The 23,791-nt window shown below is 39.1% G+C and overlaps 1 protein-coding gene across 1 annotated transcript in view; it reads right to left on the bottom strand.

The window, feature by feature from the left end:
- The window catches only part of uba7 (ubiquitin-like modifier activating enzyme 7), a 33,034-nt gene extending 10,498 nt beyond the window's left edge, over positions 1–22,536 (bottom strand). Inside the window, exons 1-21 of the mRNA XM_053316418.1 lie at positions 22,434–22,536; positions 22,169–22,337; positions 21,326–21,460; positions 20,464–20,570; positions 20,275–20,365; positions 19,862–19,994; positions 19,603–19,700; positions 19,365–19,514; positions 19,101–19,265; positions 18,821–18,925; positions 18,619–18,699; positions 17,986–18,141; positions 17,154–17,319; positions 16,788–16,984; positions 16,205–16,269; positions 14,638–14,848; positions 12,308–12,382; positions 11,647–11,848; positions 11,475–11,560; positions 9,099–9,191; positions 7,903–8,094 (exon numbers count right to left, since the gene is read on the bottom strand). Coding sequence (XP_053172393.1) covers positions 7,903–8,094; positions 9,099–9,191; positions 11,475–11,560; positions 11,647–11,848; positions 12,308–12,382; positions 14,638–14,848; positions 16,205–16,269; positions 16,788–16,984; positions 17,154–17,319; positions 17,986–18,141; positions 18,619–18,699; positions 18,821–18,925; positions 19,101–19,265; positions 19,365–19,514; positions 19,603–19,700; positions 19,862–19,994; positions 20,275–20,365; positions 20,464–20,570; positions 21,326–21,460; positions 22,169–22,337; positions 22,434–22,471 — 2,715 coding nt within the window. The 5' untranslated portion in view covers positions 22,472–22,536. The remainder of the gene's footprint in view (positions 1–7,902; positions 8,095–9,098; positions 9,192–11,474; positions 11,561–11,646; positions 11,849–12,307; positions 12,383–14,637; positions 14,849–16,204; positions 16,270–16,787; positions 16,985–17,153; positions 17,320–17,985; positions 18,142–18,618; positions 18,700–18,820; positions 18,926–19,100; positions 19,266–19,364; positions 19,515–19,602; positions 19,701–19,861; positions 19,995–20,274; positions 20,366–20,463; positions 20,571–21,325; positions 21,461–22,168; positions 22,338–22,433) is intronic.
- Between the last annotated feature and the right edge of the window lie 1,255 nt (positions 22,537–23,791).

Consider the following 23,791-nt stretch of genomic DNA (forward strand, 5'->3'; position numbering starts at 1 on the left):
AAACAACCTTTTAGTGTTTAGACTAAACCACCCAAGACCAGATATAAATGTCATATGTGAAAGGTATATGTGAGAGGTAGATTGAGGTTTGCTGGTGAAGAACAACTAACCTAAAGTATATCTTCAAGAGGATGTTTGTTGATTTTTCCAGTATGGCTTTTTTTTTTTTTACAAAGGGACAAGAGCACTGTCATGTAAAATGTTCCCTTTGTCTGATCTGCTGCCTGATCACCATTGATCATCTGTCTCTTTGGACTGCAATGAAGAAACAGATGGCTGAGACCTCCAGCTGATCACTCAGCCCACTGCAGTTATCTGACAACCCCCCCAGAGAATAGACAGGATACCCACCTTACACACTGCCTACACAAAGAGAGAGATTAACAACTGAACAATAGATATTAAACAAATTCTACATTCAAGAACGAATCTCCATGATCTGAAGGATGACTTCTGATATATTGATTCAGGGTGGAGGGGGAGCAGGAGTGGTAGCTCTAAAGCACACAGACACTTCTCAAGAGAGTGCCGAGTTTGACACAGACTAAAAGCAGCCTCTTGCGTTTGAAAGGCTTCCATTGACGTGTAAAACAGCAAACAGAATCTCAGATTGTCTTTCAAATGAGAAGATAGCAGCACTCCACCTGACTGAAAATGACCTGAGGCAGAAGGGCTGAGTCAATAAAACGCTCCTTTTCCAAATGGGCCACTGACACGTTGGAGCCTGCAGAGACACCAGCAAAGAGCAAGTGGCTGATAGACATTGCAGCTGTAAAGCAATTCATCATGAAAACGCTTTGAAAGTTTCCTGTTTAAAAGTAAATTGATTTATGGTGTACTTACTACAAAACACTACACTACAGCACACATTGTGTACTATAATGTATTATGGCATTGGGGCACAATTCTATCACTGCAAATGTGTCATTCACCAGCATCAGTTCAGCAAAGCTCTGAACATAAACTGTGATCAGTGTGACTTTGTTGATACATTCTGGTTTGTAGCATTGATCAACTGCTTTAGTAATCAAAGGTCACACCCTTTGGTTGTAATGCAGTGTGGAATGATGTAATTCGTCCATGTATTGGTCATTGGAGACCAATACATGGTATCTGTGGTTCAATATGATGTTCAGCTCTTGTCAGCAGTAAATAACCTGCAAGTTTATCTGATGTTGGATTTGAGCAAATAAGTCCCATGAGACTTCCATACAGCTCACAAGGCGCTGACAACTTTTACCGGCATCAACCCAGATACAGCAGAGGAGATAGCACTTACTTGAAAATGTGATTACAGATTTACCCCCAACTGCTTCACACTTGAGATAACACAATAAATTAACTAAACAAAAATGATAATAACTATTACCATCAGCGTTTCTTATATTTACTTAATATCAGTCTAGTCTTATGATTTCAGTATGCTTGAAAGGAACCTGAAACTTTTGTACGACATATAATCCAAATACTGTAAGTCTGAAGGAAAAAGTGTTTATTGGTGTTCTGAAGGGTGACACTAAAGCTTCCTGTAATGGCGTTTTCAAACACTTTCATAGTATTGTACTTGGTTCACAAGTGACAGCAGTAATTGTGGTGAAAATTAAACGCTGCTTACTATCTCACATTAGTCACTATGTGTGAAGTAGTTGCGAATGTCGGATTGAGTGTCCTGGAACGAAACACAGATTGGATAAAACCCCCACAATTGTGACATCTGATTCCAACAAGACCTTCTTTATACAGGGCAAGCACCGCCACATTAAATGACAAAGCAAGATGCAAGGGAAAGTAAAGATCTGGGCTGATGAACAACGACAACTGACAAATAATACCTAACATAGAAGGGGACTAATGCAGCCTTTTCTGGGTGACACATGGAGTGATATATGAGCCTGTTCAGGAAAACATCTACACAGATATTAAACATAACAAACTGCAGTTGCTATACTGTACTCATGGCTGTAAGCAAAATCCAACAACCGCACTTATTTGAAGGACATTGTGATTGCTGATAAACCAATGCTTGTAGTTATAGTTATTGATGTTATACTTAGTTTGGTGAATGTGTGTCTTGTTTTTAAAAGATTGTGAAATACAGAATTTCCAGAGTAAAGTATCTCCATCATGGAACGGTTTTACTGCACAGACTGGCCACAGCCACAGCCTCCCAACTCCCCCAGTGTACACCACAACAATGACTTACTGGAGGCCTGTGCTCTTTACATTGGTGGGGGCCCATTGCAGGGTGTCTTTTGGCTGTAAACATGGAATAATGTTGCCAGTTGTGATTTTAACTGCCAGCTTAAAGTTGACTGAGACTTCACAGTTAGAGTTACTGAACTGTGAACCTCTGAACTGTGAACTTCCCTGGGCCTCAGGATTACAAAGCCAGTGACCTCTTACGTACAACTGTAAAATAAATTTTTAAATAAAGACAAGTTCCTATTTTTATCACAACTATTCGTTGTTAAGTTCCTTCCTCATTCATTATAAGGGAAATTGAGGCCAAATTATTTGTAAAGCATATTTAGCATAAACTCCATGACAGTTATTATGAGTCATTAATCATCTACAGCCACAGCTTGTGGATGTACATAGACTGTCCTGCAGTTACTTGCATTGCCGAAGACACAATCTACAAGTGTCCCAGAGCACCTGTGACATTATTACATGCAAGTAGACTCTATGTGTATATGTATAAGATAATAGTTTCTTTATGTGTTATAAGTGTAAGAAAAAAGAGAAAAAAGAAATGAAAAATGCATGCAATACATGTAGTATACACGTTGCATTCAGAGTAAATGAGTAAACTCATGACATCATGACATGACAATAGCCTGCAGACAAAACTGCCATTGTTGGTACCTTAATGAGAGAATAATGAAACAGGAGGACAGAGACCTTAAATAACCTCCACATGGTGCTTCCACTGACTCCAACAGGCCTGAAGAAAATAAGTCATGGGAAACATGGCAAATATTGAGATAAATATTAATATAATAAAGAAATGCAAAGATGGAAAGTATTACGTTGACACATAAAGTCACAGTTGTTTCGTGTTTGCCTCACTGACTATAAGACATTTACAACTTTCATAATCTTTTCAAGTATAAAATAAGACAACTTACTGTAATAGTAATAATTAAAATTAAATTATATTAATTTAATCGGCATCAACATTTGTGAAGCTTTTAAAAATAATTCCTGTTGTAAATTTCTGGTAGAAAAATCCACTGAGTGTAGCCTGAATAAATAGTAATAGAATAGTCATTTGGCCACAATGCAGACACATAAGTCAGCTAGTTGAAGGACAGTCTTTCTAACTAAAAAGCCACTGTGTCATTGTGTATCTCACAAAAGACTATGGCCTCTGGCTTAAATATGTATGAGATTAGGAGATTTGATTGAGGATGATTTCAAAGAGCTGCTAACACCTCTGGCTTTTTAATTTTGCTGAAAGGGAAGTTGCATATTGAGTCTATGAGCTGTACAGACATATGCTACTAAATAAAATACCAGGATAGATATAAGGGCGCTTTTTTAACCCCTGTGTTTTCTGTTCAAACGCTCATCTGATATAACCTGCTTGATGTCTATGTTGTGTCTGATGTTAAATAAATAAACCCCTGAAGTGCACAGACATAATATTGTTGTTGATGACATGAAATGGGAAGGCAATGATCTGTGGGGAAGTAAAGAACAGCAGTGATGGTACAATGCAATGTAAAACAACAGATGACTGGCTTACATAAGGCCAACCACACAGTACCACCACCAACAAAACCAAACCAAAAACCCCCCTGAAAAACAACAGAAGGCACAAGCCGTCTATGTTGATCACAGATTACTCATTATCCCTTCAGCACTATTCATGTCTGGGTTTTGAGTTACAAACTGCACAATGCTGGAGCTCCCTTAGGAATACTGAGGGCCTTGGATCATGTTCACCCTGTTTCTTTACCGACACAGTCCAAGGAGGCCAACACAGATTTAACCACATGTGAGGTAAATCTTCCCCTTTGTTGTTTTCTTTCTTTTTCTTTTTAAGCCAAGTCCCTGTTATTTGTGCGACAGATGTGCGACCTTCAATTACATAAGTGCTCAAATCACACATCAAGTGGCTGCACGTTTTGCTTTTTACATGTAAAAACATACAACCACCCCGTATAGAGCGGCTACTCAACTTAAAGATTTTTCCGTGTACATTAAGACATTTTAAAGTAAGTAGAAATCCATGCCTGTTCCTGCTGCTCTACAGACCATAAATCAAGATCGTATTGTGCTCTCTGGGAAATCTGGTTTCAATACATTGCTTCCTGTTAAGGCAGGAAATAGCTGTCATTTCTGCAGGCAATTAACAAAGAAGCAGTGTGAGCATTGACCTTGCGGTGGCTTGCTTGAGATCAGGAGCCTTGCCTCCAATGCTGCTAATTCAATTAGAGATCGAAAGAGTAAGTCAGGAAAGAGGAGCACCAAGGGAGTGTGAAAGGGCACGAAGTCAAGAGCAGGGTGTGGTGGATGTGTGCAAAGACATGGAAGGAGTATTTTCATGGCACACAATCAACAGGCAGCCTAGCAGACAAGTAAAGACAGCATACACTGGTGCGGCATGTTGGGCAAGTGGCTGGAGGGGTTGAGGATGGAGCGATATTGAATGACTCAGTACCCAGCTGAAACATGTCCTCCTGTGTCCAGGGTGCGGGTGATGATGTTTCTCTGCTTTATGGTTTTACTGGGGCCGCAGCTCAGTTACAGCTGCAGGAGCACAGCTTTCATTAATCTTTGTTGCTCTTGAAACATCCTTTAATGTCTTGTGTGGTTTTGTTTTCTATAATAACAAGGCATGCACTGTCTGCACTGTCTACAATCTGAGGTGAACTTAGGCCTACTTACTGTACAGCTCCTTCCAACTATTCGCTGTATTGTAAAACTAAAAAACAAAGGGTAAAACTAATACATTTCCATAATCTCATTTTTTTGGCCCCTTACAAACAAGCTTAAAACACAAGGTTAACATATTACCACTGACTCTCCTTTTAGCTCTGACATGGTCTACATTAACTCCTGAGGGAAATTTTGATTTCTTCAGCTGCTAAATGCTCCTCTAGATTCAACAGCTGGTCACTAACTTTGTCTGTCTGCTGGAAAACAGGGTTGAATCAGTGAGAGTGAATCATACTTGACATATCAGATGACCACAATGAAAAGCAAGGTACAGCAGGGAGGGTAAGATATTCTGAAATATGGATAAAATATTTCTAGCTGTTTGAAATATTTTTCTTCTCTGTAAGCTTGTCAAACTTGCTGGTCATTTAATGACTTGCCCCTTGTATCCCCCCAACTGAAAAACATAAACACAAGGAGGAAAACGATACTAAAGAGTTACAGTGTTGAGAAGACAAGGACAGCCTGTGTTTACATATTTCTGCCTCCATACAGAGGATAGCAGCATTGGGGGAAAGCCAGGGGAACTTCCTATTTTGGGAAGCAGCTGCTTTAAAGCAACAATTTCTGGAAAGGATCAGCATGGTGGGTGAATGTCATTATTTTAGGTAAGAATAAAACAGGTATGTTTCGACAGAGTGATGCACAAGCACATCTAAAACTCCTTTTACATAATCAAAATCTCTTATTTTTCCTTTTCTGAGTTGGGACAGTGTGACTTATGCAGATCTACAATGAAATCTGGTAATGCTGTGGTGTAGTGGTTAAAATATATTCCATTTTGGATGATCAGCGGGTGGGCCACCATTACTACCAGTAAGATGTGAGCGTTGTTACTTGATAGTAATGAACTGAGACTGATCTCACGAGGGGAGAGGTCTAAGTCATTGCAAAAGTAAGCTGAGCCCTTAATACTGCATGTCTGATCAGTGATATTTAACAGCTGCATGTCTGCAGTTGCTTCAAAAGCTGCCTTATAAAAGCCTCTATAATCCTAGAAAGATTAGAGAGATAAGAGAATATTAATATGTGTGCTGTTTTTTATTTCTGCTTTCATTGCTGTGGGGTAATTCAAATAACTTAAATGCACCCTCAATCTCCATTTACACATTGACACACCAATTTCAATAAGACACAGGGGGTGTTTGGAGCATCAGAGAATAAATGGATTTTGCTTTGCAAAGTTAAAGATATCCAGGATCCAGGGAGCTACAGTTGGTTGGAGAGGACCATTATTGCATGTATTGAATTATGTTGTACTGCACATACATTTGTGCATGTGTTTAACAATGACGTCAACATGGACATTTACAGTATTTAACCTACTTTGATACCACTTTCATTTTGAGTGACCATAAAGTACAAAAGCTGAGAGCACAAATCTAAATTGGATTATAGGCTGAAAGAAGATGCATTTGTGTGAGAAAAGACTGTTATCATTATAGTTCAAGGACTCACTAAACAGTATCCGACAATTTTAAGCAATAAGCAATCGTTAATACTTAAGACTTAAATGTTTTCTTTGGCAAACATTAAAGCATCTCCCACTCAGATGGCTGAAGGTTTGGCAGCTAACCCTCTCTTGCTCTCTCTCTCTCTCTGTCTCTCTATGGGAGTTTATGGATGCCTCATGTACTACCTACCAATATTTAACTCTCTAATATCATCAAAACACTAACTCAGAAACTCAGTAAAGTCTTTTGTTGTCTCTGCTCTGGTGCCTCTGCTGACTAGAGCAAAGTATATGAACTGATGCTGCAACACTTTTTAAGCTGAAAGAGCCTGATTCTGGAAAATCTAATGTCTCCCCATTCCTCTGACTGAATGATTCAACACTTGAATATACAGTATACACCCTCTGGCTGTGATGATGTCAGGTACTCTGACTGTGTAACTGTTTTCAATCAATCACGTAGCGTATCGAACGTTCCATGCTGTTTGGGCAATGTTGCATCTAGGCCAGCAGATTTTAGAAGAAAGAAAAAACCCTTTCACTGACCACATTTACAGACAACAGCGGTGAGAACATCAGGTTCTGCATGGAACTTCAGCATTGCACAGAAAGTCACAGCTGCCTCTGTCATCACAGCAACCTTTTATGCAGCTGCAGCATTTTTGCTTGTAACCAAAGCTGAAACCAGACCTACACTGTCTCAGATCCCCCTGTCACTGCTGCCTCACGTCCTCTGGGACAGAGTTACCCCACTTGCTGACCCCCAATGACCTCTGTCTGTCAAAGGTTCAATGCCCTGAGTGAGAAAACTGGCAAGAGCAACGCCAATATCTGATTCCCTCCAGAGGTGAGCTATTGAGGGACAAGCACCCAGGCCTGTTCAAGGGCAGCAAAATTATTTGATAGTATAGACCTAAAATTGACCCCAGGAGTTGCTTTGCTATAAAATCTGGCTGGAAGCCAGCTTGTGTTTGTGTTTTAAATCTTGGCTCGTACAGCATAATGAACAAAGTATAACCTCAAACATTCGGGTGGATTTGATCCTCAAAAGAAATCTGTCTTAAGAGAATAAGCTCCTTTCTTTTTTCTTTGAATCACAATTGTCATAAATTTACTTAATTTTGCAAACGCAGAAGCAGACACAAATATGTGCATTGACCCACTGCTTTACCTGAACTGAAAAGCCCTGTGGATTATACTGAACTGGCTTAAATGTGGCTTTTATGCAAGAGACAGTGAGTAGTGGTCTCTTACTCTGAGAGCACTCATTCATGACTTAATGCTCTCCAGCCAGAGAGGAAAGCCATACATCTACAAAGGATGCAACAGATTTATCCCCAAAGGCTTAAATTATGAATATATATACAGTAAGGGTCTGTCAGGCTATATAAAGTATCTCAGGTCCTACATGTGACTGAACGCTTTGTAAATTCTATCCCTAAAACCCCCCTACAATCACTGAGTGTAACTAAAGATGACTTTGGGTGTATAAATCTGTTACTCACCTCGAAGGGCTGGGGCCGGCTCGGCTGGGACAGGACAAAGTACTGGACAGCTAGGTTGATGTAAGCTGTGCGGTAAGAGCTGAGTTTCTGGTGGCCCTGCACAAGTTTATACAGCTCCAGGCACATCAGGCCCGCCACTGCTGCTGTTGTTGTAGCTATGGCTGGGATAATTCTCCCAGCAATGCCCTTACTCTGTGAAGGAGAAAGAGAAAAGCCTGTTTTTAAAATGTTCTGCAGTGGGACATGACTAAGTACATTTAATCAAGCAGTGAACTTTCGTAAGTTTCGAGGTAAGTGTGCTTTACTTGAGTATTTCAATTTTATGCTTCTTCATACTTCTAACTTCACTACACTTCAATAACAAACAATTTACTTTTAGTTTACAGCTATAGTTACTTTTTTAGTTTACTTTTTACATGAGTGCAGGACATTTTATCTTAACTTTTAGTAAAAGATCTGAATATTTATTCTGCCAATGCAAAAATTCAGATTTCTAGCAAATCATAACCAAAAATTAACAAAAATAATCAGTTACATTTGTGTTTTACATATGTAAAGAGTTTTTTTATCTGATTTAATGCATAGCAGAAGAGCACAGTTAACTGTGTCATAGCTTAATGCGATTATTTTATAACTTATTTTGCATACTTTTGCCATATTTTGCAGCAATATCCTCATTGTAATACTGACACTAACAAATCATCTAGCTCTCAAGCAGGGTTTGGATGGCTGATATACTGTATTATGTTTTGGGGAAAAAACACATGAGAAGAGAATTAAATGCTGAGTAAGGGTAAACATGTTCCCAAACAAGATGCAACATGTGGAAATCTCCATATGAATACACAAGGGTCACCATCTTTTGTCTCCCCTCGCTCAGCAGTAACCATCCCCCACTTTCCAAATGGCTATGTGTGTCTGAAGTAGTGGCTGGTACAAGACTTGGCTCCGGTGTCACCTCCTGGGCGACAGGTAAAGTGCTGTGATTAGGTCTGCTCCAGGAACAATAGATGCTGTTTCTGTGGCTTTAGGGCAGGTGTGTGCAGCACCAACTAAAAACACAACCCCAAGGGACGAGCAGTCTGCTGTGTTTTCTCGTTTTTTCTTATCTGTACCACCCCTTCCCTCAGCTTCATCCCTCAGATTTTTCTCTCCCCTTCACAGAAATGTAATTAGATGATAATAAAAATGTTAACCTGGTGCCGATCAGCTGCCGGGATGTCATAGTTCTCCGCCCGCAGGTTAGAAGCAGCAACAATGTAGTCCATGTGGAAGTTTTCATCATCATCCTGTGCCAAGAGGAATGTGAAAAATATATCAAACACAAAACCTGAAACACATATTTACATTTCTGCTTTATTTTAAAATAAAAAACTCATAGACAAGAAAGTTTGATACTCCACATTCATGATAAAATGCATTATGGAACAAATTGCTAAGAAGCTAGATCATATTCATGTCCATGCCAAGTGGCCTTTTCCACAGTGATGTGATGCTTGGCCTGCTGGCTTTGAGCTTGGAAGGCTTTGTTGTTGTGTCACTTCAATCACCCTAATACATGACTTGGTCACCCCATCAGCATGCAGTGAAAATCAGATCTCTGTTGTGATAGACGTGGCCAGTGAGGTCATGCCTCTGCTTCTGCGGCTCTACAAAGGCAAGCAAGGCGACTGTCACTCAGGGATGGCTTTAGGGTTTGTGAGGAAGCTTCAAGCTGGCAACCTGATGCCTCTGAAACCCTCCTACACACATTCCATCTATCCACAGCATGACCTGGGCACGTAGGGATGAAAATGAAGAGAAGAAGGAGCGCAGTAGTTTGGAGATCTCATTCTTATTCAAGATGACATGTGATAGATTATCTCATACACCTTCATTACATCTTCTCTAGAGCCACTGAATGCTTAACCAGAACCTCATTCAAGCTGCCTAAAAGTCATTTTCCATCTCACCTGGCCTTTGATGAGCCTGGAGTACCACATGCCTGAACTAAAGATTTTCATCCAGTGGTCGCTATGATACAGTCAACTCCATTCATCAACCCATTAGCCACTGCTGCTTTTCACCACTTCCATATTAGAGAGCTCATTGCAATCTCACACCTCCAACCTCTGTTTAGATAATATAAAGCTTGTTTAGATGTGAGAATTTAAATGATTTCAGTCCTTTTCCAAGGTTCCCTGGGAAACCCAGGTACTCGCTCAAGGGTCAATAAGTCAACAACTAATTAGGTCAAATGCAGAGGACAAATTTTATCCCATGAATAAATGAAGTGTAGCTAAAAATTCATTTGGTGACATTTCAATTTGGCCAGTTCAGGCCAGAAAAAGTTATGTTAGGTATGATACAACATCTACAACATTGTTAATATTTAGTTTGACTGTTTCATGATGGACAATTAGTACCAAAGCTTCATATGAATTGCAGATGAAAGTTAGAATATATTACAGCAAAGAAGGAGAACTGCAAACACTTGTGCATGAAGGAATTTTGCTGTGTTTTTGAAGTATTTTGTGACATTTTATGCATTTATCAACGACAGTGGAGAGACTACAGGAAATTTGGGACAGGGATCCAACAAAAGGCTAAACTCAAATTGGGGGCAATGCGGTTCATGGCCTGTGTCGTAAACTACAACCTACGGGAACTGAAAAGACACATTTTTCACTTTCTTGCAGATAATTGACATGTTATGCGAATTTTCTAATCTTAAATATTTTGAGTCCACAGTCCCCAAAGTGTCATGTGCAAGAATATAGAATATAGCAATGAAGTTCATTGCCACTTCAGTCCCAACACACTGAAAATGACTTTCTTGCCAATAAATCAGTCTTGTTCAGGATATGACTAACTGTAAGAGACAATTGGTTAGGAGATACCTTTAGGAATTTGTTGGAATTTGTTGAAAAGAATGAATACTGTAGGCTATGGTCTCAGATACCCTGCTAGAGAAGATAGGGTTAGGGTTAGGGTTCCTGCACCTAGCTGCAGACAGATGCCAACCAAGCGCTAAACCCAATTTAATATTCACACAAAGAATGAGAGGTGGATTGAAAGGGAGTCGGGAGAGACTGTGACATTTAGTCGATGCACAAATGTGCTATAGAGGGAAATCTGCCTCCAAGGCTCGGATTGTGCCACTTCAAGGACCAGGTTTGACACGGTTGTAGACATTATGTCTCTATCTTTAGTTGCTGAGTACACTGCAGTACACAAAAAAATCACGTAATGCAGCTCTCACACGGGCCCATAAAGAAATAAATCTGCTCTACCAGAGTTGGCTGACTGTACTGCCTCGTATAAGCCTTTTTACAAACAGCATGTATATACTGTATATATCCAGCTCCAAGATGTTGTGGCAGTGAACATTGAATAAAAGCAAGCTCTGTTTCATTAATGTGTCAGGGAATAGTGCAGATTTGGGTCATTGAGAACCCAAAGAAGGAGGAAAAAAGACAAATTCTGAAAGCGTCTATAGATCTGTGTTCAGCTCCCTGCTAAGGCTCAGCCGCCACTCTGTCTGTGGCCTCTGCAGTGTGTGCAACAGAGGTGTCACTGTGCTCTTTTCTTACCTTCTCAAAGTCGATGGGGTACATCTGCATGGATGAGCTTTTCAGAGGAGCCAGCTTTCCTTTCAACTCCTCAAGTCGGGCTTTTTCTGGTACCAAGACAGAGAGAGAGTAAAGAAAAAAAAAACCTGGAAGAAAGTGAGGTAATAGCAGAAAATAAGTTAAAATAACTCACCAATGTCATCACATCCCTTTTCTTTCTCCTCCTCCATCTCCTTGTCAGTGGCATGAATCTTCACAGAGGACTTGGGAGTGAAAGATGGTACTTGCACTCTCTCTACAATTTCTCGGATAGAAGCGCAGTCTCTTCTATCTTTGATTCCGTAGATTTGCCCATACAGATTAGCTGCTGCCACCACATAATCCAAATGGGTAGTCTAAAAGACAGTATCCACATATGAACTGATCATATTAATAAACATGTTTCATCGTGCACACAATTTTCTAACGCATATATAATGCAATAACTAGCATATGTTCCATAATAAAACAAATACATACTAAATATACTATATCAGAGGATCATTTCTTTCATGCACACAGGAGAGTGAGAGTGTTCATTGAGGCCAAATTACTTCTTTGTGGATAGAGCAGATTATAATCTGTCTTTCATTGTCCATATGCAGATTAAGTGGCATTCACAGCTCAGATAAGAATCCAGTATGTAGTCTGACTGAAGAAGAGCCATTATCTGACTAGATAAAGAAAGAATTTGAGCAGTCATCAACAAATACTGAAGCATTTTTCAGTCATTCCTGTTTCTTGTTTTAGGGTCTGTGCTAGAATTACTTCAGCATGAGGCAGACAGACAGTTTGATATGAGGACAACTACTCACATTGTTAGGGTCAAAGGTCAGTGGGTGAGGGCATCTCTTGGATCCAGACCAGAAGGGTAAACCAGCAGCGGTCACCTTAAGCAAAGCAGAAATCTCTTAATCACATTGATTCAACAGATGAACAATCACAGAAGGATCTCCAACACGGCAGTCTTTAATATATAGTCATTTCTCAATATCTTCTTTCCTCCTCTTAACCTCCTCTGACACAGCAGGAGGCCGACAACCTTCCCATAGCACAGCCAGACTAATATTGTTATCAGTTGTGTGTTGACCACACAATTTGTATGTCTGATAAAGGAACAAAGGGACTGAGAGCTTTGATGCTGCCAAATGGTCCATATGCTGGGAAAGAGAGAGTCTCCTACTGCTGGTGCCAGTTTTCACTGCAGGGGTGCTTTCTATAACAGCCAAAAGGCATCAACAACAGTCTCCCTTTCAGAATGAGGCTTCAGATGGCTCAGGGGCAGAAAATGGCATCAATGATGCTTTTTCCTCAAACAGAGGGACACCACATTCAGAATTTATATGGTGTTCTTACATCCCAGAGGGGAAAAAAATTAAAATCAGAGTCACAACTTCCCAAAAGCATATCTGTTTTAAGACACATTATCATATTATCGACTATTTCTTGGTGTTACATCTAAATATGTTGACATCAATTGCATGTTTGTCTGCTTGAAAGAGGGATCCCTCTCTAGTTGCTCTTCCTGCAGTTTCCTCCCTTTACTGGTATTAAGAGCTATTTAAGAAAAAAAGAAAAATCCAGATCAAGGATCAAGGTTTCATATTCAGCACAAGTTGTAATGTCCTTTGAGTCACATTTGTGGTTTTGGACTGTAAGATTCATTTAGCTTTACTTCTATTCATTATTATTTCATAACTGATTAATCCTTTACTATATTCTATAAATGTAAACAATACCTAATAAATTGCCATGACAAGTTACAATTGTCCCAACTCTTAGTCTTAAAATGTCTTATATTATTTGACCGTTACAAAAAACAACAACAAACAATTTACATTTTTATGAAACACAAAAAAGCAGCAAATCATCAATGATTTAAAAAAAGTCCTCAATTAATTGTCAATATAACAACTAGTTTCAGCCCTCTTCTATAGTTTTTAATGGCTGTAATTGTATTAGCATTTAATGTATTACTTACTACAATGAATGGACTAGAAGATAAATAGAGCAGATAAGTACAAACATCATTTATTTACATTTACAATATACAGATGTCATCTTAGCTACTTCTATTGTATATCTTTCACTGATCAGTCTCTCATTCTGCTTTTCTTTCTTGAATGGAGACTCAGATTAGTGCAGTATAGAAACGCTACTGTTTTGTCTTTGGATCAGATCCAGTCATTGTTATATGTGCAAAAGCTTAAGCACACATACAGTACCATATTCATATCTATGCCAGTACTGACACCCAGAAAGGAAGTGGTTAAGTCAAATGTGTGGTCACATGTCATGCTTGTGTACTGGTATTTGTTAGTTTAGGTTGTGACTGTTAACTGAAATGTGTGGCCTTATCTTAGTTCCTCAGAAATGTGGTAGAAAGTGAATTTCCAAGGGGACAATGACACCATAACTCTACTGGGTCAAAGAGAAATGTGGAATAAAAAAGAGAACCAAAACTTAAAATATTAACTGCCACAGAGTTTCTCTTTAGTCTGTTGATAATGATAAGGCTAAGGTTTTCATGTTTTCTAGGATTCTAATTTATTTATAATACCTGAGAACTGGGTAAACATATCAGGGTAAGTCATAAAATAACAAAAACTCATGTTCCTCTGAAGAGTTGTAGAGGGAATTCAGTGCACAATAAATATTAAAGCAGGCATAAATGGAAGAAAATCAAAGGAATTTCTTCAGCATAACCCATGCATTCAGGGGTATTTGCTTATGGTAGAAATGTCCAGTTGCTGCCCCCCCCCCCCCCTCCCAACCCCCTCCTAGGTGTGACAGCAACATGTGACATCACTCTGTCTGCATGCTTCACCAGATTACAAACCCTTATAGATGCTCAGAGATTCTTATCAGTGGTAGTTCAGTGGTTCAGGTTTCAAACAAAGTTAATAGTGATCTCTGAGCCTGTGGAAATAAGCTGCACTACTCCCTGAAGTGAAATGTGAAAAAAACACTAAATTGCAATCATTCACCAAAATGCTTGTGTCACAATATAGTCTTTAATTGACTAGTATACAAAGTATGAAAGTATCCTTTCACTGGATAAGGACAATTTAAATGTGCAGCACTGCCCCCCTGTGTCAACAAATATAATGACTGGTTTAAAGTTTGTACTTTAGTTTGATTTTACCTGTTCAGGTGGAAAACAGTGCAGGAGTTGACGGACATCATTGTTATAGAGAGTCTCCCACTTGCAACGTGCCCAGTTCACACAGTCTTCCCAGCTGGTCGGACGTTTTCCTCCAGTGTTCATGTCCACCAGGCTGTTCCACACCCCACCAAGCACGTCCAAGGCCTCAGCATCTCCGTGGCCCACAGTCCGCTCTACAAACCCTGGTTCCCTGAAGAAAGCAGTGTAGTAATTGCTTTTGATTTAATGACAGGCATACAGTATAACGTAGTAATAATCACTGATTGCACTGAAAGACAAGTATTATCGATCGTAAGGTCTCCTTGTATAATTCTCCAGGTCTAGCTTCCAGAAAAAATCTCTTAACCAATTGTCTCTGACTTCTACTCTTCTAGCAGTTGAACTTTGGGAACAATATTTTATCTGAAAATGAAATTGGGGAATGTACCGAATGAAAAATCGATTTGGCTGCTCTTATTCGTAACAAGCATAGAGACAAATGACTAAACAGATCTTTGTAAATTCAGGTGTAGTCTCTTTGGTGACTCAGAGGGGATTCCTTTGCTTGGCTGAGGACTCATAAAGGAAGTATTAAGTAAGCTTGCAGTGTACTGGTTGTTCTCTGGACAGCGTTTGCGCCATAATCCTGTGCCAGCTCACCATACACAGCACTGCACTCCTCCGCATGTAGCAACACTCAGACAGGTCTAAAAAGGAACATTTAGAGTCAGGCATAGAGCTGCCTGAGTGGAAAACACAACAAAAGGTGACTGGACCTTTCCATAACCTTTTTACAGTCTCACAAAATTCACCGGAATTTCCTTTCTGACTGCACTACAAAGAGTCCTTTCAGAGGAGAAATTAGTTATTAGAGTATTCATAAAGGTTTAATACATGTCCGTACTCCTAAAAATCAGTGTAATGTGAGAGGCTTTAATAAATGTGTGAACTCGCAAGTGCCACTCCGCCTCTAGTCATTTCTGCTTCTCTGTAAAGACACAAGAAAGCATGTAAGTACTTTACAATAAGGGGGGATTACATCAAATCTCACCAAAACAAACAGACAGATATTTCAAAACACGGCTGGATTAGGACGGCTCCGAGGCTCAAAGCTTAGACACAGTTTGGGCATCTGTTACTGACACCTTGTTACAGTATAATTAAGTCAATGCTTTCCCTCAGTGTTTTAAGTTACTTGTATTAAATATTACTGACAATGCTATGATTTTTTCTGCATCTTTCTAAGCTGTCTTTATTAACCAGAAAGCCTTCTAATTAGTTGAGAGAATGTATATTTTACTGGGATAAAACAAAGTGCAGCCAGAGAACAGTTTTGATTTTTACTAGGGGTTTACTACTGAAAGCCAACCACAGGTTTTATTTATAAAACAAAATAATGAGCTTGGACCACTTCATTAGCTTTTGTAGGTCTGTTGGAATGCTTTGCAAGAGAGCGGAAAAAACATTGTAAAATGTGCAACTAGTGGTCATTAAGTGCCAGCAGATTTACAGCACATTGGCCACTGCAGTTTCTCACAGTTGTTGGGAGGCAATGCTTGCCACTTACCTCAGAAAAAGATTCACATTTTCAGGAGTTTGTTTGAACATCCCCTCAAACTGGTCTCTGGCCCACTGAAAGAATTGCATAAGATGTATCTCAAACATTAGACATAACAATACACAGAATGATCACAAAAACAGAAATCCCCACTAATATATATTTTAATGAGACTAATACAAGAGTCCTGTAATAAATTAATATGTTTTAATAGTTTAAACTGTTCCAACATTTTGTAGATTCAAACCCAACAAAATGTGGTGTCACCATTTTGGATTGCAATATATTGTAGTATGAAATATATTAAAATATATTTGTAATGTTTTTCCACCCATTCATTATAGTGCAATCAAAACCACAGAAGCATAAATTACTACATTATTGAGTAAACCCCAAAAAACTAGTCTTGACAAAAACATTTTGAACATTTCATGTAAGGTAGCATTAATTACATGGCTTATTTTGTATAGTAATGCATGGATCTTCCGTTTTTCTGGTCATTCACTGTAGTTTATGAAACAAAATGAAAGAAAACAATCCATGTGACTCATTTTCTTTATGGCAAGGATGAAAACAAAACCTTTTTTTGTACCTGCAGAGTGTGCTCAATGCGGTGAGGGAAGTTCTTGAGAGTGCACAGTGGGATGGCGTCATTAGAACTTGATTTTGCTGGTCCATAAGACTCTGTCAGTTTGGGGACCACCACCAGAGTGTGACCTTTGCTTCCTAGAGTTCCCCCCTCCAGCATTGACTTCTGGTGTTGAACGCAGCGGCTATCAAGATAGACTCCTGGGAAGCAAAGAATGGTGAAATAAGCATTTGTACTCAAATATGTACTCCAAGTGCTCCTGTAAAGTCACTGTGACTAAGAACACTTATATATATATTATAATAACAGCAGTGTTTGTGGTGCAAACTGCACTAGGCTGGTGTTGTGTGTGCACAGTAGTGTCCTCACTGGCTTCCACATTATCCAGGGCTGCAGCCACTCCATCGAGACCCATGAAGAACTTGTAATCATACACTTGTTCACTGTCAGGGTCCAAACGATTCTGGTGAGCGGTGATGTTCATTTGTGGGTTCATCACTTTCACTGCCTTTGCTGCAACTTCTGATTTTGGTTGCTGTTCATGGAAAAGTAAGCAAATTGGAACATGGGTCTTGGTAATAATGATTGGAAATAATGTAAAATGATAACATGGGATGGAGATTTAAAAAAATAATAATATAGATACACACTGAAGATGATTTTGTATTTTGTTTGTTCTACATTTGATACAAAACCATAGTACAAATTTGTTGTTGGATCTTTCTATTAAACTACTGCAAACATTCAGCAATTTGTTACATCTAAAGACACATCCTTGGTCATTAATTCATGTTTTACTATACTGTCACGATATACTGAGTATCTCACTGCTCTTTTTTAATAAACCAGTGGAATCAGCACATTCCTCTTATGAATTTCAGACAATCTCATGTCAACATACCCACAAACTGCCCTCAACTCTCTGTTATGTAAGTTATTTGGACATTGGTGGTTGTTTACTCAGATATGAGAGATCTGTCTGATATATCCCTAAAATAAACTGCAAAACAAAACGCAAATTATGCCAGCCCTGTGCCATCCCAGGCTGTCACAAAACACCCCTATGCTGTCCCATTAGTAACGCTCTATGACCCTTCCACTTAACCCAGTCAGACAAGAACCAGTGAGCTATGACGGCATGTGTGATTCCTCACCACCCAAAGGAGGAGGAGAGGAGATATGCTGTACTGCATTTTCTCACCCCAATATCTTGAGACCTGAACAAGAACTGGCGGTTCAAGTTGGATCTCTCTATGAAGTCCATGTCTGTTAAGGTGATGTGTCCTTCTTCTCCAGCACCGAGCCCGATGAGGGCAAAATTCTTAAGAAGCTCGCAGCCAATAGCACCAGCTCCAACCTTAAAAATTGACAAGCAAGGGTGTGTTTGAGTACGTTCATGAAAGAATGTCACCAAATTAAAGTTACATTTTATGGGTACAAAAGAGTTTATCGCTTCACATTCACAGTGTAGCCGTTACTCTGTGAATGTGTAATGCTACTGTTGTTGCACATTACTTCTGTCACTTCAAATTTCTTTAGGTGATGTTTCTACAGTGTTAGATGAAACACATGCATGCAATCTCTCTCTCAAACACACTCACCCACAACAGTAAAAAAACAACACTTTCAAAGGAAACAGAGAAAGGGCTTGGCACTATTGAATGATCCCTGCACAAGAGGTCAACACTAGCAGGAAATGCAGCCTGAATCACAGCCATTTCCTGCATGTGCCATCATTAACACCAGGGAAGATCAAAGCAAAACACAGATGGAGCTTCTGCTTTCCAATGCAGAGTTTGCCCCCTGCTGGATAAATGTTGAAATCTGCACTTACCAAGAAATACTTCTGCCTACAAAGCTTCTCCTGGAATGATGACCCGAACACAGCAATCTGTCCATCGTACCTCTTACCTTTCTGTTGGAGAGGAAAACAACAGTGTTTAATTTACATACCTCCACAAATGGTTTCCATCATGCTGATGAACTGTTCCTGGATGATATATGCGGAATGTTTAAATAAAAATATGTTAACATACGCCTAAAAAGGAGCACTCCTCCTGTTGACCCTCCTCTTCGGGGAGGCACTCTAGTGCATCAAAATATAGCCACTGCCGAAGAGGGGTAAATTTCCTGCTACATGCCTGTGAGAACGTTATTCAGAGCACAGAGAAAAATACAGTCATATATGCACCGCTGACAAAGTGTTAATTTATGCACATTAAATATATCGATAGAAATATAGAAAGCTTCAACAGAAGTGCTAAAATTCTTCATCGAAAACAAAATTCATAAGCAGACATTGACCTTTGACCTCACCTTAATAACTTCCTGAGCAGCCAGGCCTCCAATGAAAGCATTGAGAGGAGCCAAGTCACCCTGAGCTGTGTAGGACAGAAGTCGCACCGCAGCCTCATCCAGCTCTTCAAGCTGTGAGACTGTATTCAGCTCTCTCACTGTGTCAAGCAGGGCATCTGCATCTGACTGCACAGAATTAACCACAGCAAATGAGAGAAAACAATCCTGTTAACTGTTTTAACAATTATATTAACATCAATGTAATATGTTGTAGACTCCACTGACCTGACACCAAGGATGAGGGAGTCGCTGCTCTTTCGTCATAAAACTATGTAGAGCTTGAAAACCCAAGTGCAAGGTCTTGTGCCTTGCTATTTTTCCAAAATCGTTCATTTTTAGGAGGTCATAGTCCAATAAAGCCTCACTGATTGGTTTCTGCAATTAATGTTGTATTTATTTAATCAACAGTAATTTTTTAAAAAAAAACAATTCAAAACAGTGAAAACAAATTGTTCATACTTACAAAAGTGAACATTGAGGGTTGTTTAACCTCAGTCACTACACCACCCCGTTCATATTTAGAGAAGTTTGAGGTGTCACCAATGCTGAAAGAGTACTGACCTGGTGGTAGAGTTGAGAAATTACATACAGATAGTGAGATATACCATCATTCTCATTACAGCTATGAAAATGAAAGTGTGAAAATGGTGAGCACTAAAGTAAGGCTTGGGAGTTAGCTCATGACAACACTGTGTTATGACTCATGGAAAAATGATACTAACCGCGCACTTTGATCTCCACAGGGGTGATGTTGTTGAGCTCTGTCATGCCTTTGACTTCAGAGAAGGAGACATAACTGCCATCAGAAAATCTGTGCTTCTGGTCATCTGCGCAATTCACAATTCCAGGATTCCCCTAAAATACAGACAATCTTCAAATGTGGAAGAAGTAATACCAATAATTTTCAGGTTCGAAAATGTAATCCAAAAGAACAAAAGAAACTCTTCTGTGTAGAGTTTTCATGTACTTCCTGTGCATGTTAGCTAAATTGTAAACTGCAACTCTAAGTTGCCCATAGGTGCAAATGTTTATCAACACACACGTTTCAGAAATGTGTGGGTGCATGAATGAATGCATCTATGGGTTAGAGAGGCTTTTAATATGCCAGTAACATAAAACGCATGGAAGAAATTACCTTAGTGATACTTTGAATCATTGCCGATGCAGGCGTCTCACCATCAGTGTCCAAGACCTCAAACGTATTCCCAAAGTCGCAGAACAGCTGACTGCAAATTAATCACAAGGGTATAACTTCTGTATTCCTGTATTTCAGTTTTATTTAGTGCATCCAATCATTTTCTGTCAGGTCGTCTTGCCTACTTACCCACACAGTCCTTTGGTGTCTGCTACAATAAACCTGATTCCTCCCTTATGGCAGAACTCACCAAAACGCTTCTGATCATCCAGTGAGGAGTCAGTGAGGACCACCACCTGAAAAATTAAAGTCAAAAGTGTGTTCTGCTTATTGTTTCTTCACTTCTGTGTTTGAGCTTCACTGAAAAGAATGATACATGTGCAGAGTTTGACACTAGAGGACTGTTTTCATGTTCATCTGCTGAAGTGGGAAAGTTTGCTTTCATCTTAAATCTTTAGTTAAGAATCTGAGTTTAGAAGTGTGCATTCAAGCATGATTTCATGAGATCACAACTAGTGATTCACAATGATTTCAGTGAACCAGGAGAGGATCTTGTGTGTTGTGTCAAGCAATTAAACTTCTTTAATGAAAACTATCTGCACAGATTAATCAGATTTAGTTTGTGAGGGAGAAGGAGCAAAAGAGCTGTCTCAACAATTTACGTGTTGCTGTGTAACAGGAAATATTAATTACAAAATAAGCAACAATTAAAGTTTGGAGAAAACGTAAACTGCTTCATCAGGACTGTTGGAGTGTGGTTTGCTCAGATTTGATTGACAGGTCAAAGGTCATAACACTGTCACACCACTTTTTTTCCATTGTCGCTAAACTGTGATTGATTGGTGCAAGGTTATACATGACATCACCCTTTATCCTTGCCCATTTCTAACAGACAAAAACTGTAATATTAAATAAACCTAACCTGTTCTCACTCTGGCAGAAATTTGTGAGTTCATCAAGGACTCTATCTCTCATAAGATGTCCACAAGAGGCTGATAATTATCATGTAAGTTTAACCATCAGTGACCTTTATATTATTATTAGATAGTACCTGAAATTGTCCAAGCAGGTCCTTGTCCAGCGGTCCCGTGTGGGAAGACACACACACATGCGGGTTTAAGGCAGACAGCTGTTGTAGGGAACATGTGGCTCGGTTCTGACCAAGATGGGACTCTTTTAGGAAAAACTGGTGGGAAAATGAAACCACAGGTTGACCAAACTATCTTAACTCAGGGTCTTCTAACGTGCTTCATCAGCAGATGTGGTTTGCAGTGATAATGACTGAATGTATGTACATGAATGTTATATTGTGGTCTAAGCCACAGCAGCTATACAAGGTCTTCTATCTTTTATGTTGACTGGACAGAGATGGGAGGGGTAGAATGTAATCGATAGTGAAAATATACTGTCTTCCTCTAAGCCACAGCAGCTATACAAGGTCTTTTATGTTTCATGTCGACTGGACAGGATGGGAGGGGTAGAATGTAATTGATAGTGAAAGTATACTGTCTTCCTGTAAAAAGTCATTTAGAATTACCAACAGATATGCAGGCTATGTTACAACACCAAATTTTATTCACCTTTATGAATGTTTGATGTACATTATACACTATCATATTATAGACAAATATATATGAACTAATGTAATAAAAGTGTTTTTAAAACTTGAATATTAAATTGTAATGTAAATTGACTTTTTTTTAAATCACTTTAACAAGATGATATAATTAGTTTCACAATTGTCAGTCGTTGCCTTAAACAGGAAGTTGGTGTCTTATGTCTGTTGTCGGTTGTCTTATGAATTACATGTTGGACATACAGTATACAGAATATCCTCTAAAATATGTATTCATTAATTTATTTACAGATTAGTACCACAGGATTAGATTAGTACCTGGGAGGACAGGTCAGTCCACTTTGTCTGGCGTTCATCCTGCACAGTGACAGACTTAACTCCGGACAGGATCACATTTTTGGCGATTTCTATTCCAAGACCACCCATGCCCGCAATGAGGACGTTGGCAGTTCCCATCCGGTGCATCGCGTCATGACCCAAAACATACCTGTGCAAGTAAAAGGACGAATAAGTCTGTGATTTAGCGGTCTACAAGGTCCTTTTTTTGAAAACAACTTTGACCAAATTTGTCGGTTGTACTTACAGCTGTCGAGAGTAGAAGCCTTCATCGATTTCACCCATCTTTGACAGATTTTAGTAAGTGATCAGTTTGAGTTGGTGAGTTTGGACTTAGGGATCCACCTGACTTTACAGCAATTGAGCCGGTCAAAGAATGAACAGAAAGCAAATCGGCTGAGTCATTTGATAAGGACTTATAATACATTTCACTTTCGTTTCTTTGCAATTTTTGTCAAATTCAAATAAATATTCCCTGACGTGGCCACGAGAGGGCGACTAAGAGCTATTTATCTTGTTACCACAAGAGCAGTGAGTCCACACATACACTACTGGGAAAGTCTACAGCATTATGGTTAAATTAAAGTAATGTTTTGAGACATTTAGCCTACACAAATATGTCTTTCCCCCCAAAAAAGGACAATTCCATCATTAAAATGGCAACTGCTATTTCTGCCTCATTAAATTGCTCCAAACAATGTGTGCTCTTACAAATCATGATCGTACAGGCCTTGAAATGTGAAAACATCGTGTCAAACTCTGCACATCATTCTGCACAGTGAAAGTCAGGGAAGTCAAATGTCCAACTGACACAAGACGACAAATAATAATGATGATGATGATGATGGCCTAAATTAAATGAAAATAACTGTAAATGTTTCAAATAATCCATGAGGATTAAGAGCCCAAACTTTGAAACTGTTTTTCAAATGTTTTTAAGTCTTGTTTAATTGGTCTTAGTCTTGAATAATTACTTAAAGTCCCTTTAAGCAAAACAAAAAAAGTTTTTTGTCACATATTGTTAATTAACTTGGATGCCTGAGCTTCATTGTGCACTGAGCTGTTTTCAAATCTGAATTTAAGATGTGTCCGTGCAAGCATGATTTTCACAACTTTGAAGCTAGTCATAGTTCAGTAACCAGCTAACAAAAGTGAGAAGTGGAAACTTGAAATTTTCAGCACACTTACATTGAGACGTAGGAGATGTCTTGTGTCCAGCTGTACAGTTTTGACATGAATATTTGCATGTTATTTTGGTACTTTTCAGAAGAGTAGGAAGAAATAGCTGTGCTTTTATAAAATGTTTAGCTATTGTAGTTAACAGAGGTTTATTTGTGGAGGAAAAAAAGCACAGAGACACAAGTTATTATTCATAGTAGAGTGTTTTTATGTGTCTTAAAACATGTCTGGAAGGGATCATTTCCATAGTGACAATAACAATAATACACCCTAGTATCAACTAATGATTTTGTCATTCATTTCAACAATCTCAGTCTGGTGTAGAGCCAAAATCCTTTCCAGAAGAAAGTGCTGCCTGCTTAGGAGTGACTTGAAGTGATTCATCATTATATTTCAAGCTGAGGCTGTATGAAGACAAACTTATTA

The sequence above is a fragment of the Scomber japonicus genome, chromosome 3, assembly GCF_027409825.1.
Source record: "Scomber japonicus isolate fScoJap1 chromosome 3, fScoJap1.pri, whole genome shotgun sequence".
Lineage (NCBI taxonomy): Eukaryota > Metazoa > Chordata > Actinopteri > Scombriformes > Scombridae > Scomber > Scomber japonicus.